The sequence below is a fragment of the Leiobunum rupestre genome, chromosome 4 (assembly GCF_980474605.1).
Source record: "Leiobunum rupestre chromosome 4, qqLeiRupe1.1.hap1, whole genome shotgun sequence".
Lineage (NCBI taxonomy): Eukaryota > Metazoa > Arthropoda > Arachnida > Opiliones > Sclerosomatidae > Leiobunum > Leiobunum rupestre.
In genome coordinates this window covers 72,174,092-72,193,912 of record NC_143387.1, presented here as the reverse complement: position 1 = coordinate 72,193,912, position 19,821 = coordinate 72,174,092, and the positions used below count along the sequence as shown (strand labels likewise).

The window sequence follows — 19,821 nt, the reverse complement described above, 5'->3', positions numbered from 1 at the left end:
ATACAACCATACTGCGACCAATAAGCTATCCACGAAAAGCCGCTCACCGGCTTTGGACATTTCACCTTCGCCAATCATCAACCGAAGAATTCAGGTCTTCCAAACTTAACTTCAAATTATTTCACGTGACATCCCCGAAGATTAAAACCAGAGAGTTGGCCAATTTTGAGACAGAGTCCCTCGGGTTTGCTGAGAGGAACTTGTAGGAAGAGTCCGGAGACGAGTAGTCCCGGGTGAAGGCAAAAAGGTCGAGATTGTGAACAAAGAGTTCTGGCCGAGTGGCAGAGTGAGTAGAAGTTTGAATTATAAAAGACTTTCAAAAGCTCGCGTACAACAGCCAACATGGCGGTACGAACGGAAGTCGGCTGTAGCCAGTCTATATCCGCAGTCGAAAGGCAACAAAGTCCAGGTCACCTGACACCATGGACGAATAAATTAAGTAATTCGTCCATGCCTGACACTAACCCAGCGATTGCAGAGTTCGTACCAAATTTCCGGAATTAAATTCCATGACCAAATTGCCAAATTTTCCCTGACCATTTATGTAGAATAAATTAATGGTTTGAGGTAAATTCTTGAAAATATTTATTACGTACATCTTTCAAAAGGTATTTGCCCGATTTTATTTGGGTCATTTTAAAATCCCCTGACTTTTCCAGGTCGTGTACGAACCCTGGATTGAGTGAACAGAGTGTATTCATCTTTGGTGAGCTAAAGCCGAGAAAGGCTTTAAATTAATTTGAGAGAGAGAGCCCGATTGATTCCCGCGAAACAAATTTTATTTGCATGTCCAGTTTAGTTTAGTGTCGTGTATATTTTATTTAAGTGCTTGGACAGCCGACATCTGCAAACTTATTTCTGTAACGTATAATCATACCCCTGGAAGGATCAGTGTCCTGAGGTGGAAAAAAGACAAGTGGGCAATAGTGTCGAAATTCCGGCTTGGACAAAAGTGAATTTAGTAGCCAATAAATATTTTTACGACAGAAAATTATAAAATATTAAAAAAAAAGTATTTTAACAAATAAATTTCAGATTTAAGGCAAATATATACGCGTAGGAATGGTCAGATTCTGATTAACATTAGAGTAGTCTGTTAATTTTTTTTGGAATAAATAATTCTAACACTGCAAGTTCAGTGTAAACTGAAACATTTTTACAATAAACTTCTTAAAAATTTAATTCCAATTACTTTGTTGAGCTTTTAATGTCAATTTTCCTTTGTTAGTCACTATTTGCCAATTTGCCATTGGCCGGGACTTTTCTCCTAAAAGGTGGCTTTTTAGGAACACTGGGATCTGACTCTTGGATTACGAGGTGGATTGGGAGAGGCGCTAAAAATCGTCTCAACATTCTCCCCAGTGGCGTAGCTAGCATGGGTGGCACCCTGTGCGGATATCACGGTGTGCTACTTCAGGTTTGTCACACTGACTTTTCCAGGTTTTCCCTGACCCATCACCGGAAATTTTGCGCCCAGATTTTGTTACCTATATTTTAGAAAACGTTTCCTATTTGCATTAAATTCCCTGCAATTTTCCTGATTTTTAGATTAATTTTTAAAATTCCCCAACTTTTTCATGATTTTTATACCCATATTCAAATTCCCCGACTTTTCCCTGATTTTTATACCCATGTTCAAATTCCCCGACGTTTCCCTGATTTTTATACCCATGTTCAAATTCCCCGACTTTTCCCTGATTTTTATACCCGTATTCAAATTCCCCGACTTTTCCCTGATTTTTATTCCCATATTCAAATTCCCCGACGTTTCCCTGATTTTTAGATTAATTCTTATAATTCCCCGACGTTTCCCTGATTTTTATACCCGTATTCAAATTCCCCGACTTTTCCCTGATTTTTAGATTAATTCTTATAATTCCCCGACGTTTCCCTGATTTTTATACCCATATTCAAATTCCCCGACGTTTCCCTGATTTTTATACCCATATTCAAATTTCCCGACGTTTCCCTGATTTTTATACCCATATTCAAATTTCCCGACGTTTCCCTGATTTTTATACCCATATTCAAATTCCCCGACGTTTCCCTGATTTTTATACCCATATTCAAATTTCCCGACGTTTCCCTGATTTTTATACCCATATTCAAATTTCCCGACGTTTCCCTGATTTTTATACCCATATTCAAATTTCCCGACGTTTCCCTGATTTTTATACCCATATTCAAATTCCCCGACTTTTCCCTGATTTTTATACCCATATTCAAATTTCCCGACGTTTCCCTGATTTTTATTCCCATATTCAAATTTCCCGACGTTTCCCTGATTTTTATTCCCATATTCAAATTTCCCGACGTTTCCCTGATTTTTATTCCCATATTCAAATTCCCCGACGTTTCCCTGATTTTTAGATTAATTCTTATAATTCCCCGATGTTTCCCTGATTTGTATACCCATATTCAAATTCCCCGACGTTTCCCTGATTTTTATACCCATATTCAAATTTCCCGACGTTTCCCTGATTTTTATACCCATATTCAAATTTCCCGACGTTTCCCTGATTTTTATACCCATATTCAAATTCCCCGACGTTTCCCTGATTTTTATACCCATATTCAAATTCCCCGACGTTTCCCTGATTTTTATACCCATATTCAAATTTCCCGACGTTTCCCTGATTTTTATACCCGTATTCAAATTCCCCGACTTTTCCCTGATTTTTATTCCCATATTCAAATTCCCCGACGTTTCCCTGATTTTTAGATTAATTCTTATAATTCCCCGACGTTTCCCTGATTTTTATACCCGTATTCAAATTCCCCGACGTTTCCCTGATTTTTATACCCGTATTCAAATTCCCCGACTTTTCCCTGATTTTTATTCCCATATTCAAATTCCCCGACGTTTCCCTGATTTTTATACCCATATTCAAATTTCCCGACGTTTCCCTGATTTTTATACCCGTATTCAAATTCCCCGACTTTTCCCTGATTTTTATTCCCATATTCAAATTCCCCGACGTTTCCCTGATTTTTAGATTAATTCTTATAATTCCCCGACGTTTCCCTGATTTTTATACCCGTATTCAAATTCCCCGACTTTTCCCTGATTTTTAGATTAATTCTTATAATTCCCCGACGTGTCCCTGATTTTTATACCCATATTCAAATTCCCCGACGTTTCCCTGATTTTTATACCCATATTCAAATTTCCCGACGTTTCCCTGATTTTTATACCCATATTCAAATTTCCCGACGTTTCCCTGATTTTTATACCCATATTCAAATTTCCCGACGTTTCCCTGATTTTTATACCCATATTCAAATTTCCCGACGTTTCCCTGATTTTTATACCCATATTCAAATTCCCCGACGTTTCCCTGATTTTTATACCCATATTCAAATTCCCCGACGTTTCCCTGATTTTTATACCCATATTCAAATTTCCCGACGTTTCCCTGATTTTTATACCCATATTCAAATTTCCCGACGTTTCCCTGATTTTTATACCCATATTCAAATTTCCCGACGTTTCCCTGATTTTTATACCCATATTCAAATTCCCCGACGTTTCCCTGATTTTTATACCCATATTCAAATTCCCCGACGTTTCCCTGATTTTTATACCCATATTCAAATTTCCCGACGTTTCCCTGATTTTTATACCCATATTCAAATTCCCCGACGTTTCCCTGATTTTTATACCCATATTCAAATTCCCCGACGTTTCCCTGATTTTTATACCCATATTCAAATTTCCCGACGTTTCCCTGATTTTTATACCCATATTCAAATTTCCCGACGTTTCCCTGATTTTTATACCCATATTCAAATTTCCCGACGTTTCCCTGATTTTTATTCCCATATTCAAATTCCCCGACGTTTCCCTGATTTTTAGATTAATTCTTATAATTCCCCGATGTTTCCCTGATTTGTATACCCATATTCAAATTCCCCGACGTTTCCCTGATTTTTATACCCATATTCAAATTTCCCGACGTTTCCCTGATTTTTATACCCATATTCAAATTTCCCGACGTTTCCCTGAGTTGTATACCCATATTCAAATTTCCCGACGTTTCCCTGATTTTTATACCCATTTTCAAATTTCCCGACGTTTCCCTGATTTTTATACCCATATTCAAATTCCCCGACGTTTCCCTGATTTTTATACCCATATTCAAATTCCCCGACGTTTCCCTGATTTTTATACCCATATTCAAATTCCCTGACTTTTCTAGGAATTCCAAGTACCGTGGCAACCCTGTACTTACTAGTCCAAACGTGTTAAAAAGTTTTTTCGCATTTCTCTAGTTTGTGTAAGTTTTAATTTTATTTACAGTCGGATGTCCCCTCCCCCCTAGCTACGTCACTGATTCGCTCTAAATAGAAATAAATACATTTCTGACCCGCTACATTCTTGACACATACACTGATATAAGCACGCTAGCACAAGCACGCCAACGCAAGCACCCGAATACAGCCACATGGTGTCCCTTCGAGCGAAGAAAAGCCATAATCTGTCTAGTAGCATCTCGTCAGTGGTCAAAGGTCAAATCCGAGAATCGATCTGCGTAAGTCTCGCGGTTCGCTCTTTTGTGGCCCCATTCGGAAGAGCAGCGAATAGGCTTAAGATGAAGCTCGTTTTCTCTCAGGCTCTCTTTAACTTATTCGAAACCGCAGAAGCAGAAGCCAAAACGAACAACAATTGAGGAAGCCTAAATAGTGTTGGATCAAATTTGATACATATATTCCTTTATTAATTTCGAGATTCATTTTGGAGGGGAGGAAGTTTGGTGAGGAGTTAGAGGCTAATTAAATTAAGGGAGCCAAATTTAATTAGGTAGGGTTATGAATAAAAGATTTACATATCCCATTATTAAAATCTTTCTTGATGGGGGGGGGGGAACTAGATTGAAAAATCGATAAAAAATATTTCGTTAATTTTCCACTTCTTGTTTGAAATAAATCATTTCAGTCATGTACGTCATAGAAAATATAGAATATTAAGTGTACAGCTAAGGGGGTTTGTGTGGTATTTGTTAAATCTAACATTACCGGATGTTGATAGGCCTAAATTCAAATCGTTCAAATTGCTATAGATCGATTTACAATTTTCAAGGGACGACTTTCAAGGGGTAAAATTCATCCGAGGTAACGTGGTGATGGCGTTATTTGTTAGTAGATGGCGCTCTGATAGCAACATGACATCATAATTTTGATTTTCAACGATTGGTTGAAAGTTTTCAGTTTTTAGTGCAGAACGGTTTTGTCGAGCTTTAAAATACAAAATTAACTTCCCTGATTGGATTTTTAAAATTGTATTATAGTTCCATCTATGGCGGAGAGTGTTAACTACTGTTAAAATTAATTGTTAATTTAAATTACAAAAATTTAAAAACAAAAGCTATATTTAGTGAAATAATTCTTTGACTTTCACTAAAAAATAGAAACTATTTAACCATTTTATCACAAAAATATACTAGTAGCTAACCATGTTAACAATAACAGAAGTATAGACTAGAATGAATTTGTATAAGAATTTATCCTTTAGCTAAATCTAGCAATTTCACTGACAAGGACACATCCCGAAGTGTAATTAAGCCACCGATTTTGTTCAAACTCGGGGGATTGGGAGACCTTCATTTGAACAAATTTCAAAATTTTTTTAATGCCAAAAATAGAAAAAATAGATTAAAATTGACAAAAAAAATCAAAATTGATAAATTTTTGATCAATTTGAACAAAATGGGTGAAAATAAACCAAAATGCCTAAAATTGGAAATATGTGAGAGGAAATTTAAAATCATACAAACATTGAAAAAATATTTCTAAATTGTTTGAAATAAAATTGTTTCAACAAAAATTAAAAAAATTGATCAAAAGCAGTTAATTTTGTGAATTGAAATAGATTATTTGTGAAATATCCTAATAATATATAGATAAATTGGTGTATTTGAAAAAAAAATATTTTGTTCAATTTGGTCAACAATAATCAAAATTCGAATTAATAGATCAAAATGGGCCAAATTTTCAATTAAAAATATTACTAAATTTTACTAAAATAGTTTGAATTTTTTTTTTTTTTTAAATTTTGCTAAATTTGATTTTTTTTAACAATTTTGGTCAAGTTTGACCAAATAGATAAAAATAAGACGGTTCGTACAAAATTTCCGGAATTAAATTCCCTGACATTTCCAGGTTTTCCCTGACCAAATTGCCAATTTCCCTGACCATTTTTGTAGAATAAATTAATGTTTTGAGGTAAAATCTTGAAAAATATTGATTATATATTTTTAATACATCTTTCAAAAATTTATTTGCCGGGTTTTTTTGGGGTCATTTTAAAATTCCCTGACTTTTCCCTGACCTTTTGGAAACATTTTCAAATTCCCTGACTTTTCCAGGTTTTCCAGGTATTCCAGGTCGCGTACAAAGCCTGAATAAATCAATTTCTTCAAAAAACACAATTTATCTATATATTAATCCAATTTTACAGAACTATTAAATTTCAATTAATTCCTTTCAATTTCGATCAAAACTTTTGCTTTTGATCAAATTGGTTAAAATTTATTCAATTTCATCAATTTGGAAAAATATATTTTATTTCAAACTTTTTTGAGTTTTTTTTGTAAAATTAAGTCTTTTTTAAATTAAAAATTTTGATCTATTAGAATTTTGATCATTGTTGACCAAATTGACCAATTTATCTATATATTATTCCGATATTTCACAAATAATCCATTTCAATCAATTCCTATAAACTATAATCGTTTTTGGAAAAAAAATAATATGAATTTTTTCAACTTTGAAAAAATAATTTATTTCAAACAATTTCGAAAATGTTTGTACTTTTTTACATTTTCTCTCACATTTTCCCGATTTTAGTAATTTTAACCTATTTTGCTTAAATTGAATTTTATCGTAAATTTTCATCTATTTTTACAATTTTTTGGCATTTTCAAAACTTTGTTCACATATTCCACAGTACAAAATCGGTGGGTTACACTTCGGGATGTCCCCTTGTGAGTGGCGGGATTTGGAGTTGCTTGGCCCTCTAACCTCTATTTTACCTCTGAATTAATAAAAAAATTTAATTGAATTGAAATGGGCAAAATAGGGACTTGGCAGCGCTACGACAGTTTTTTTTTCAATAGTTATTATCGTGGGGAGAAAAATATGACCACAATGGCGGCCATCGCCAAAGCTACGGAGTGCCAAATCTCTATATCAAAATTATAGGACTTTACAGGACTTTTTGGGAATTTTGCTAAAAATATAGGATTTTATAGGAATTATAGGACCTGTGGGGGCCCTGTCAAATACGTCACAGGAGTACCGCCCGTTAGCTTTTTAAAAATATATAAAATACGTCACAGGAGTACCGCCCGTTAGCTTTTTAAAAATATATAAAATACGTCACAGGAGTACCGCCCGTTAGCTTTTTAAAAATATATAAAATACGTCACAGGAGTACCGCCCGTTAGCTTTTTAAAAATATATAAAATACGTCACAGGAGTACCGCCCGTTAGCTTTATAAAAATATATCAATTACCTCACAAATCTTTTCACGAACCTTTACTTTTTTTAAATATGCTTACTTCGTAAAACCCTGTAACGCACCTTAGATTTCTCAAATAATATCAACTACGTCACAAATCCTGTCTGTCACGCCCCTTAACTTTTTGAAATTAAATGTATTACGTAACAAATCCCATAACGCCTCGTAGTTTTATGAAAATACATCAATTTAGTCACAAATATAATTTATGTATATAATTATAATATATTTGCCCGAGGGGTCGGACATTTGCCTGTTTTGTGTACGGGATTTTGGATTTTTTAAAAATCCAGGATTTTTTATTGTGGATTTGTCATACAAAGTCTATGGGAGCAAAATTCTTGGATTTCGGATTTTTGGATTTTTTTCCAAATTTTGTACGGGATTTTGCCAAATGTCCGACCCCTCGTATTTGCCACATAATACCTACATACAATATGTATAATAAAATGTGATGTATATTAAAGGGGCTCCAAAGTTCGGTGGCAAAAAAAAAGAAAATTGAGCATGCTTTTCATTCCCCCCAACCCCTCACTCGGCCTTGGCAGAGTCAACCGTAAATTTCGCACTTTACTGACTTTACACACATTTTGCCACCGAACTTTGGAGCCCCTTTAAATATATATAACGTTTATAGTAGCTCAGAAACACATAATTTACGTGACATGCAGGAATTCATAAGCCATTGAAAAATATATAAATTACGTCATAGACATAATCGCCTAAAACAACAAAGACACAACGTAAAGTGGACAAATTTTTAAAATAACTCCCAAAGAGTGTCAATCAATAGATTTATTTTTAGGTCAAAAACCATACAAAAGGTCCTTGTCACACGCGCCGAAAATATATTTGCCGACATTTCCGGCCCCGTTAAAAAGTAAATGATAGACCAAGGCCCCGACTTTTAGACAGCGACGGTAAAATATTGCGCCGTCGAAAAGAACAAAAAATAAGAAGAAAAGAAAGGTGGGTGTCTCTCTCACCTCGAAGACGAGGTTTGACAGCACAGAGCTCCTGTCCACCACATCCTTCGCCAATAATTTGTCATGATATAGTCGACTAACCGATTTTATTTATGGAAAAATGGGCAGCACCCCGGGCGTTTTATTTTGGCGGGGGTGGTTAGAGAAATTTCACTCGCGGTAGGCCTTTTCGCGTCCCGGGGATCGGTTGTTGTTCTCGGAGCGAATGCGCGCGCTTCAATGCCGACTCGCCGGGTCGACCCGGGACCTTAGGACTAACGTTCATTCCCCCGAATTTATGGACGTCACCGGCAGTCTCTTTTCCAAAACCCGGCTTATTTTTTCCCTCTCCGCCGGGCCAGATGCAAAAACCCTTTTTTCCCCCACGAGGCCGAACTTTTGACACTTTACAAAAACCGTTAATATTTCGTCTTATTGGTTATTACGGAACACGTGACCCGGATAGGACGGTAGGAGCCCCCAACCGAAGAATTTGGGCGAGCCTCCATCGATTCCATTCCATTTCGGCGCAAAACGAGAGGTCCCCGTTACTTCTCGAGGCCCGAATCTGGGACCATCCCGGGACGGTAAACAGTCTGTGCCCAACAAAACTTCGTCTACCCTTCGCGTTTGTAGCGCTGGCTTAACCCGTATAATGCTCCTCAATCAATAAGCGAAACACTGTATTTTATATTTTTTATTCCATAAAAATTAATAAAAACTTTAAAATAAAATATTCAATGTAGATTCAAAATGCATTATGTATAACTAACACTAGATTCAGTAGATAAATTTGAAATTTAAGTATGGATAAATAGAATTAGGGTGCTTTGCAGTTTGGTGTTATTCATATTTTATAATAACACTAAATTCGTTCGAGAAACTCGAAATAATAATAATAATAATAATCGGCTAGGCTAATACCCAAGGCACCACCTTAGGCCTAGAAGCATAGATAAATTATAAATTTATAAAAATAGATAAATTGATGCAAAGTGCTTTGCAGTTAAGTTTTTGGTATTGTTACGAACTATAGTTTTCGAAATAAACGTTTTCAAGGTACCACCTTTTCCATTGCATTTTCTTGGTATTTTTAACCATTTGAAAATTTTATTCACTGAATAGAAATCTTCACCTCATTATTGTGTTAATATCAAAATGAGTCAGAAAAATGTTAAAATTCACGCTTGACGTCTCTCCGTCCGCAAAAAATTTCTAAGTCCATGTTTTATACTTGTAAACTTCATGTTTTATACTTGTAAACTTCATGTTTTATACTTGTAAACTTTATGTTTTATACTTGTAAACTTTATGTTTTATACTTGTAAACTTCATGTTTTATATTTGTAAACTTATGTTTTATATTTGTAGATTTCATACTTCATACTTGTAGATTTCTTACTTCATACTTGTAAAAGTTCATACTTTATATTTGTAAAAGTTCATACTTTATATTTGTAAAAGTTCATACTTTATATTTGTAAAAGTTCATACTTTATATTTGTAAAAGTTCATACTTTATATTTGTAAAAGTTCATACTTTATATTTGTAAAAGTTCATACTTTATATTTGTAAAAGTTCATACTTTATATTTGTAAAAGTTCATACTTTATATTTGTAAAAGTTCATACTTTATATTTGTAAAAGTTCATACTTTATATTTGTAAAAGTTCATACTTTATATTTGTAAAAGTTCATACTTTATATTTGTATAAGTTCATACTTTATATTTGTAAAAGTTCATACTTTATATTTGTAAAAGTTCATACTTTATATTGGTAAAAGTTCATACTTTATATTTGTAAAAGTTCATACTTTATATTTGTAAAAGTTCATACTTTATATTTGTAAAAGTTCATACTTTATATTTGTAAAAGTTCATACTTTATATTTGTAAAAGTTCATACTTTATATTTGTAAAAGTTCATACTTTATATTTGTAAAAGTTCATACTTTATATTTGTAAAAGTTCATACTTTATATTTGTAAAAGTTCATACTTTATATTTGTAAAAGTTCATACTTTATATTTGTAAAAGTTCATACTTTATATTTGTAAAAGTTCATACTTTATATTTGTAAAAGTACAAATAACTTTGATTTGACCAAATTTGACTAATCTGAAGCCGAGAAATTGAAAATTAATTGAAACTGATTTCAATAGGATTGGTTGTCATGACAACAAGAATAATTAATACCTTCCATGACATTTCAATTGAAATGTTGAACAACACTATGAACTCTGTCGTTAAACAAGCTCAAGCATGTATCGTAGAAGACGGTGGCATAATTGAACCGTTGTATTCAGTTTTTATTTTATTTAGTCACATTAAAACTAATAAAATGTTTTATTATCAAACACTGAATTCATTAACTTTCAATTTCTTGGCTTCTGATTGGTCAAAACAAAATTATTTGAACTAATAATATGACGAGCAACAACTTCATAATTGGAACCAAAGCCATAAACCCAATGGTTCTCGAGATAGTTTATGAAAGACTTTGAAGACATGGTTCAAGGTCATTCAATTTTACACAAGTTAATGTCCCCCTGTGAGGAATGTTCCATAGAAATTTGAAAATTTAAAAAAAAAACACTTTTCAGTTATTTATAATTTTTCATTTTTTAATTAGTGGACACCCTGTATATGTAAAAGATCATACTTTATATTTGTAAAAGTACATTCTTCATATTAGTAAAAGTTCATACTTTATATTTGTTAAAGTGCATACTTTATATATTTGTTTACATTCTATTTTGTAAGTTCCTAATCTATATTTTAAAACGTCATAATCTATATATGTTTATATCATATTACTTTTTTCCAGTTTGGCACCTCATAAGATTCAGCTAAATTCTAGTTATTTTATAACTATGTTTGACCTCAGACTTATTTATGTAACTGGGACAGTAACAAATTGGAATTGTCATTGATGTCTTATTATTTTATGGCATCAGCTTTTTCATTAGTATCCTTAAAAGAGTGCCATTACCTTACATTTATTACTTTACTTTTGATACATGCCTTACAATTATTTGGAAACTTTTGCAAACTTAATTTGTATATATTTTTTTAATTTATTGTACCATGGTTTCACAGTAAGAAGCACCCATCAATATGTTAGCGCCATGAAAACCTCCATAATGTTTGTTGTATGTTTTAACAGTTTTAATGAGTTAACACCAATTTCGAGCAATGTGACAACTTATGTAAAATTAGTTTGATAGCAATTCCAACTAAGAAAATGCATTCTTACCATTAACTCGCATCCGATATCTTTTATGTATGACGATCACCACCTTTGAAGATCAAGTTGGGCCTCAATTTGAACACTTCAAAGTTGGCTTCTCCTTCGCGCCAATTTCCCATTGAAATTAACTCATTTTTTTTTCAAAATGCCAAGGCTTGTGTTTATCTATTTCATTTCATTTACACTGATCTTTAACGTTTAATGCAAACGTTTTCTGTACCTAGCCTTACGAATGCGACACGAACTTTTTAGAATTCTATTTAAAAATACTTTTCAAACTTTAACTTAACGAGTTTAATAAAGCCAATTCCGAATTACATTTGCGATGGGAAGAACTTATCGCCGCCAGTGACCAGTCCCGCTTCTTCATCCCGAAAAATCCCAATAAAACCGATAAGTTATGTATGGTAACGCCATCTAGTAGAGCTGCTCATAATCATAACTAAAGTTACTTCAACTTTGGACAACGCCTCTAGTCACTGTGAGCTCTTCAGAATATACTAATTTGGCCAATAGGGTTTGCAGGTGTAAGAGAAAAATAGTCGCTGAAAACTGAAGTTGACATTTTATGTGGTCAGGCTAATTTACTATCGCCTTGAAAGCGACGGGTACCGAAAAACGATTACGATTATTTCGATTCAAAAATATTCAACGAAAACGAACCGGTGTAACGGCTATGACGATAATATTTTGACAAGAACAGCACGAAAATGTAAAGAAATTTTTGTTTTTAAATATTACTTAAAATGAATGAGCATTAATAACAAAAATTTGCGAAATTGAATTAGTCCTAAGAATATTTAACACAACCAAATTTACTTATTTTTACTACGCAATACGATCTATTTAGTATTTAGCCCTGAAGATAATTGAGGTCTTTAACGTTGAAATCTTTCTCAAACTATTCATGTAACTAGAGCAGTTGCGTAAGAAACGCTGAAATGACCGAGGAGGTATGGGATGAACATGGTTTCGCTATTTTAAATCCCAGTGGTCATGGTGGTCAGCATGGATTCACAAAAAGTGGAGATGAGCTAGAAGATGATCGTTGTCACGATTACTCCAATTCCATAGAATCCTCTTCAGAACTTCTACAAGCTTGGCAATCAGTGTTGAAACGATGGGGGAAATACCGAAATTCCGTGAGACAAGAAAAAGTGAGGAATTTGATACTAAAAGGAGTTCCCTCTGGTATTCGATCTGATCTCTGGAGAAAGATGTTGGACCTTCCAGGATTGCAAGCGTCTTCCTCTTTCAGCTACGAAAACCATGTTCAAAAACTTCGAGATAAAATGGTTAAACTGGGAGTTACAGAGTATAATGTTCAAAAAGCCGAGCAGTTGCTGTCAAACGTAAAAATTGAGCACAACGAAAAGAATAAGCTAGATGTACAAGCCATAAGGCAAATTCTACTGGATGTTGGTGAGCTTTCATTAATGGATTTAAAAATTCTAGATAACCATCTAAAGTAGTCAATTTCCTTAAAATAGGGCGTAGTTATCCCACTCATCGTAATTTCTTTGTGAATAATGCTGACGGTGTGGAAGGAAGAGCTATGCTTTTCCGTATCTTAGCAGTGTATACCCAATATAACCCCATTATCAATTATTGCCAAGGAATGTCTTACTTAGGAGGAATGCTACTCATGTATCTTCAGGAAAAAGAAGCATTTTGGGCCCTTGTAGCTTTATTTGAAAGAAAAAAATATCTGTTTGGATATTACGATTGCAAACTGGAACGGTATTCTCATTAAATGATGTTCATGATATTATTTTGGGGTAACAGTTTTTTTCCTCTATTAAACAGTGTTCAAGGTCTGGCCAAAGTGTTTCACAAAGTCCTAGAGAGAAAAATTCCTCAAATGGCTGAGCACCTTGTTAATATTTTTTTATCTCCCACAGTTAAATACAATTTTGCAAAACACTCACGTTACTTTCCTTTTCCCAAGGAAAATTTAAACGTGGACACACTTCTCTTCCTTCCAAAATGGATTCTTTGCTTGTTTACAAATTTGCCTTGCTGGGATAGTGTCTTGACCATTTGGGACTTGCTGCTTTTAGACGGCAGTGTAGTTTTATTCCATTCGGCCCTCGCTATTGTATCCTTGTCTTCGACGAAATTGCTCAACATAGACGATGTTAACAAAGTCATTCCAATTTTGCAAAAAGTGCCTCACGAATTGTTAGCCACCATTTTATCATTTTTCTTTAATCCCTATAATGAAGAGCATATTTAGGTATATTAAAAATGTACGCGTCTCTCTTCCAGGCTTGCTAGTATGATCTACACTTCCTTTTTAAAGGAAACCCTATTTTCTAAATTTTGTACTGTCTTTTAGTATTTCTTTCCTCTTTCACGAAAATGTGTATAATAGTGTGTATAGTTAAGAAAAGATATTTCCCCCTTAATATAGTTTCTCTTTAATTAAAACTTAATTTAGTGATTTAATTAATGTAATCAATAATAGAAAAATAGTTGGTAGATTCTCAATTATCATTACAAGAAAAATTTTAAAACACATCCCTGACAGCAGTTTTTTCAATTTTAATTGTAATTTTCAGTAATTGAGTTGTAAAATTTTTCAGTTGCAATCGAGATTCCTTGGTGTCTTCCCTGAGAACGGTGAAATTTGAAGTTTGGGAGATTAAATGTATCCAAGCTGTCATTCAAGAAGAAGCCAAAAAAGAGAAGAATATCTTGAAAAATGATGCCAAAAAAACTTCCAACGTTTCATCCACCAACTATTTACGCAACAAAATCAAGAGTAGCCCACCTAAAAACGTTCTTCAGCGTTTAAGTCGAGTTTTTATGGGAAGATACGCATCTGCCATGAACACTTCCACGCCCAAAAAGAAAGGGAGCAATCTTACCAGTTCGGACAGTGAAACCAGCTTCGAATATTCCCAACCTCAAAAAAGAACTCCCTTCAAATCCGTAACAAATGCCTCGCCAATTCATGCAATTGGAATGAAAAGAGCTGGAAACTTGAAAAAACTCGTCGGAAGGTAATTACTTGGAGCTTAAATTCTAACTTATGTTTTAGAGGTTTATTTAAATTGCTTTTCTACACAGCTCCGCCAGTCTTCAAATGGCTTTCCGTCAATTCCAAACTCCTCTCTCCAGACACGCTAGTCCTTGTCGCCCATTGACGAGAAACAGCAGCGCTACTCGTAATTGCCTACACATTCCTCTTCCATCCACGCCTAGTCCAATGAGTCCCTTAGAACTTCAGTCATTTTCAGTTAAAAGAAGGTCAAGGCACCGAACACGCAGTTTGCACCAATGTCCCATGTCCACTCCTAAAGCACAAAGGGCTTGGAGATCTCCCAGTCCATTAGAACTACGACCTCTAGGATTGAGAAGGTCGAGAAGATTAACTCCCTGAAAGAAGTCCAGGGAGTTTGCGCACTTCTTATACGAGCAATATTTTTTTACTTCACCCCTAAAAGACATTTCCGACTGTGAAAAGAAATCTTTTAAATAAGCCATATACTTAAATTATTGCCTGAATTTTGGGTTTTTTATTTAACTTAATGTAAAGGTTAGTGCCCAGGATATTCGTAGTTGGGCTTGGAAGCATTTTTAGCCCAAAAAACTTTATATAATGTGCCAAAATAAACAGTAAGCCTCTAAAAAAGCTAGTAGAAATCTTTTTATACGCACAACTAACAATCATTCCAAAAAAGCCAAAAATATATAATCTCCACCCATTAAAAAAAGAATTATGCCTCTTCCGCTATAATTATATTTTAAAATGATAGTACAGTATTTTCATTACTGGTAAAAAATAGTAGAGTCCAATAAACTACAAAGAAAGTTGCCTAAAATACATTGTTAGTCTCGAAAAAAGGAAAGAAAAAACATTGTATGTGATGTTTTTTTTAGTCTTGTTAAATTAGGTGTTGTGTCAAAAAATTAGTTTTCCTAGAGAAAATTGCCAAGCCTTGGCTAACGTCAAATAAATATTTCGTTTAATGTTTGCCTCGTGCCAAAACTAGCCCATTTTCCCCTTGATTTTGTGTCAACTATATGCAAAAAAACCCCAAGCTTTACTCGTGAATCTTTTTTGCGATGTTAACTTAATAGACAAAAAAATTGCTATATATGATTATATGTATGAATAAAATTTTACCATATCTATCAACAATTATATATATTTCCAAAAAAAAACTACAAATTTTAAATAAACCGGGCATATACAGCAATTAGATTAGAAATAAATCAAGTTTTGACCAATATTGTAATTTAATCAATTACAATACTGAACTTAGAATTTACTAACATGGCAAATAAGCAAATCCCACTAAGAATGTATTGAAGTTACTAAGAATATTTCAGCATAGCATTAACCCCTGGTACCATCCTCACAGCTTTTGTGGAGAAAGTCGTCTGCATTTAAGGGGCATTCAAAGTCATACCATATAGCAAACTTGAATGGGAAAGCAGACGAAGGCTGGGTGGATGGGAATCAGAATCCTGTAGTCCAATATTCTTAGTAACTTCAATACATTCTTGGTAAAATGCATTAGAGATTCAACCTAATGAAAATTACACTTCAGCCATCTCCAAACCACTATTTTGAATATGACAGTTTCTATAGTTTCAGGATCTTTGCTGATTAATAGTTCAGCTGTCACATGTTAATCGCCATGACAGGGTGGGTTCGGCTTATTGATTTGAATTATTGTCCAACACTAAATAAATCCCACTGGCTTCTTTATTAATATTCTAAACTAAGAAAATTTGTTTAACAGAGTATTTTGACAATTCAGTTAAATATTTGAACACGATTGCTTTCCGAATAAAGCAGTTGGGGGTTTTCAATGAAAGCTTGGTAGATTTCTAAAAAATCAGCTGCATTTTGTTCCGTTATGGCCCTCGCATCATAAGAGAGCGTTGACGTCATTTTAAGACTAGCCCCGGAAGCTGTAGCGACTGGTTTTGATGACCCAACAGCCAGAATGGCAGCTTGTGGCGGGTTTATGACTGCGCTGAATTCCGAGATCCCGAACATTCCCAGGTTAGATATGCTAATTAGGTATACATAATAAAGGAATTATTTCTGTTCAGAATGTAGGAATACAAAAACAGAGGTGTGCAAAAATTTGGGACAGAAATAATTCAATTGCATAGGGCTTAAAAACTTGCGAAGATTAAAAAAAAAAATTGTGTCTAAACAATTTTGTTAATTTTAAGATTACGTGAAAAAATTAGATTTCAAGGTTTTCCCACTGAAAATATTCAACCAAATTTTTGTTTGAAATATTCATTTTGGCATTTCATGAGGGCAGAAAAATATTCTGAGTATCAAATATGATATTTGCATACCCCTGAAAAAAAAAACTACCTGAAAGATCCTCCTTGAAACTCGTGCGGTTGTAGTTTGCCCTGTCTGGCTTTAGCTGCTAATTCCTTCACGTTCTTTGAGATGTCAGGAACAGATATATAATCTGCATTCTTTATTATCGGAGTTATAAGTCCCGTATCAGTAGCGACAGCGATTGCTATATCAACGGTGGATAAAGGTTGAACGGAATCACCATTCATGTTTACATTTAGCGAAGGAACCCTCTGAAAGGAGAAATTACATTTAATACTTTCGTTTGAATAATTGGCATTTATTTCATACTTGTAGAGCCAATGCTACAGCTTTGATGATGAAATCATTAACGGATACGGCAATACCATCGCCTAATACGATATATATACTATTAATAAACTTTAAAAACTTAAGGATGAACTAAATTACTTTTCATTTTCAGTCTCATCTCAACAACTTTACCAACATCGCTATTGATATTCATGTATGCATGAGGTATTGTGGTCTGAAAAAATCAATTTTCACAATTACTTCCATCATAAGTAACAAAAAGCCATAAGTACAACAACTCTAATTTTTCTACAAATAGTCTATTTTACCAAAGACCATACAAATTATAAATGGACTAATAAGTGGGTTGTTACTGGTGGTAACCGCTAGTGATCGCATGGGGTGACATTTGAGTCCAGATTGGGGTGAGAAAAACCACCGAAGTTTTTATGTTTATGTGTTTTTAAACTGACTTTGACAGCGAAATTGAAACAACAGCCTAGCACAAACGAGTAGTCGCTGACGCCGGGACGAGAGTAATCGCTTCAACATCCGACTATTTAAAAGTAAAACCAAAAACGAAATCAAAATGAGAGGTGAGTGCGACACGAACTTTGTACCTTCGAACAAGAGAAGTCGCTGAGAGAATAGGCTGGCTTGCCCCCTCCTTCCCTGGTTTGGTTGTAGCTAAGTGCTCGCTCGGGCATTTTTTCGATTTGGAAAACACGACTAAAAAAAACCCCGATCAAATAATTTAACAACCTAACCCAGGGATCCCCGACTTACCAGGTCAGGTCAGGGTCCCTATACGATCACTAGTAACAGTATCCCAAGAAATCCCTTCCAGCCTTTTTTTTACAATGAAGCGAAAGTTATCATTCTTATTCAATATCTTTAGCGTCAATTGCGTTACTTATTGTACCATATGAATTCATTTAGTGGGTTAAGTAACGTAGATACCTTGGACAAAGTTAGCCTTTTAGCTATGACTTTTCTCATATTTGAAAGAGGAATATCAATGTATTCTTGTTCAGGAGCTACCACAGAGATTGGTGTCGTTATTGGCCTTGCACTTTCCACTTGGTCACCGGAACTTTTTGGGGTAAGTTTGTGCATTTCTATGTATCGTAAGACATCACCTTTTAGTAAAACATGGTGAGGCCCAGTGGGTTGTACATCATGGGCACTAAGTCCGTATTGCTGGAGAATTGTTCTCACAGCAGGACCCAATTTTCTGGAAATAATTAGTGAAAAACATAAACTTTAAGTTCAGATTTGAGGTTCAATGCATTTATACCCAGTTTTTGCATCTTCTTTTGAAGATGTAGCACTAGATTCAACAGTGGGGGCGGCAGCAGCGGGGGTTTCCGAAGTGGTTGCAGGTATATCCACGTCTTTCCAATCTTCACCAGGTTCAACCATTAGAGCAATGAGAGTACCAATCTTAATATCTTTTGTTTCAGCTGGCACCTGTAGTTAGTGTTTTTTTTAAATACATAACCAAAAGGAATGTAAGACCCAAAAGTGTTTCAATTCTACCTTTGCGTCCCTTAAAATATTTACTGAGAGCGAGTCTCTCAATAGACTACATAGCCTACTAGTTCGAATAGTACTAGTAGCAATATATTTAGTTTGTCGCAATTTTTCTCTTTGATTTACTAGCCCATAGACATACGTCGTAAAAAGTTTCCACTATGTGACACTGAAGTGGACAAAATTTACAATTTTGATAACGTATTTTTAATCCCCTCTCCCTGTCCATCTTTTTATATCGGACAAGCTGTCATTAAACATTATAGCATACTGACACACTTTTGGGTCTTATGTTGCTTTAGATATAGCCTGTAATGTTTTGGAGCAGTATCTACCAATATTTTGGCCAAAATTCCCTCTTCCTCAAGCTCAAGGGATACAACTGCTTTATCTGTTTGGACTTCACATAATGCATCTCCAGGGGAAATTTCATCACCTACGACCAATGACCTGTTCAACCAGTGCTTAATTAATGCAATAGTAGTCAATTAAACCTTCTTTCTTTATCCATCCTATGATTGTTCCTTCAGACATAGTCGGTGATAACGCTGGCATTTTTATTTCGATACCTTTGGTACCTAAATTTAATGGAGCCAAGATTTAGGAAGAAAATTGACGTAATAATTAGACTATCATGGTACTTGCCTAACAGATTTGATGAAGAATGAAAGTACCATTTTAAAGACTTATTGATAGTTAAAGGTCTAAAGCTTCGAAAAATAGCTCCATGGGCTACTTTTACAAATGAAAAAGCCATAACCCTCTACAGCTGCTAGCAATCTGCCAGGGAGGACAATTCGCTAAAAGATTTCATGCAGAGGACACGACCATTGAGTTGGGAATATAGTACTTCTGGAGTCACAATTTGTATTTGATAGCTGGGGACACTTCCTTGGAACCACGTAAGTATCGAAACAGTTATCATTAGTCGGTGGCGTCATCTACCGCAAGCCAGTGGTGT

At 34.6% G+C, this 19,821-nt stretch overlaps 3 protein-coding genes across 6 annotated transcripts in view; 1 reads left to right on the top strand and 2 right to left on the bottom strand.

Moving 5' to 3' along the window:
* Nucleotides 1-8,946, bottom strand: part of kmr (pleckstrin homology domain-containing family A member kramer) — a 73,153-nt gene extending 64,207 nt beyond the window's left edge. For 2 of the 3 annotated variants that reach the window (XM_090174185.1, XM_090174186.1), the window contains exon 1: nt 8,507-8,946. In XM_090174185.1, coding sequence (XP_090030311.1) covers nt 8,507-8,571 — 65 coding nt within the window. In that variant the 5' untranslated portion in view covers nt 8,572-8,946. The remainder of the gene's footprint in view (nt 1-8,506) is intronic. The other variant, XM_090174187.1, reaches the window with a different exon arrangement.
* Nucleotides 8,947-12,203: 3,257 nt separating this feature from the next.
* On the top strand, nt 12,204-15,889 carry LOC149948973 (uncharacterized). Of its 2 annotated transcripts, none has more exons than XM_090174182.1 (7): nt 12,204-12,449; nt 12,660-13,159; nt 13,228-13,477; nt 13,544-13,613; nt 13,686-13,918; nt 14,323-14,742; nt 14,810-15,889. In XM_090174182.1, exons 2-7 carry the CDS (start codon nt 12,679-12,681, stop codon nt 15,120-15,122), a joined length of 1,767 nt encoding a protein of 588 aa, XP_090030308.1. In that variant the 5' UTR covers nt 12,204-12,449; nt 12,660-12,678; the 3' UTR covers nt 15,123-15,889. The 2 variants fall into 2 exon arrangements, with proteins under 2 accessions (XP_090030308.1, XP_090030307.1); XM_090174181.1 differs by having other exon boundaries at nt 12,655-13,159; nt 14,810-15,888.
* Nucleotides 15,876-19,686, bottom strand: LOC149948972 (pyruvate dehydrogenase protein X component-like). The gene is made up of 9 exons (XM_090174183.1): nt 19,506-19,686; nt 19,355-19,438; nt 19,196-19,296; nt 18,625-18,797; nt 18,288-18,561; nt 17,487-17,562; nt 17,367-17,428; nt 17,085-17,308; nt 15,876-16,767 (listed from the first exon to the last, which is right to left on the bottom strand). The coding sequence occupies exons 1-9, from the start codon at nt 19,615-19,617 to the stop codon at nt 16,506-16,508; spliced, it is 1,368 nt and encodes a 455-aa protein (XP_090030309.1). The 5' UTR covers nt 19,618-19,686; the 3' UTR covers nt 15,876-16,505.
* Between the last annotated feature and the right edge of the window lie 135 nt (nt 19,687-19,821).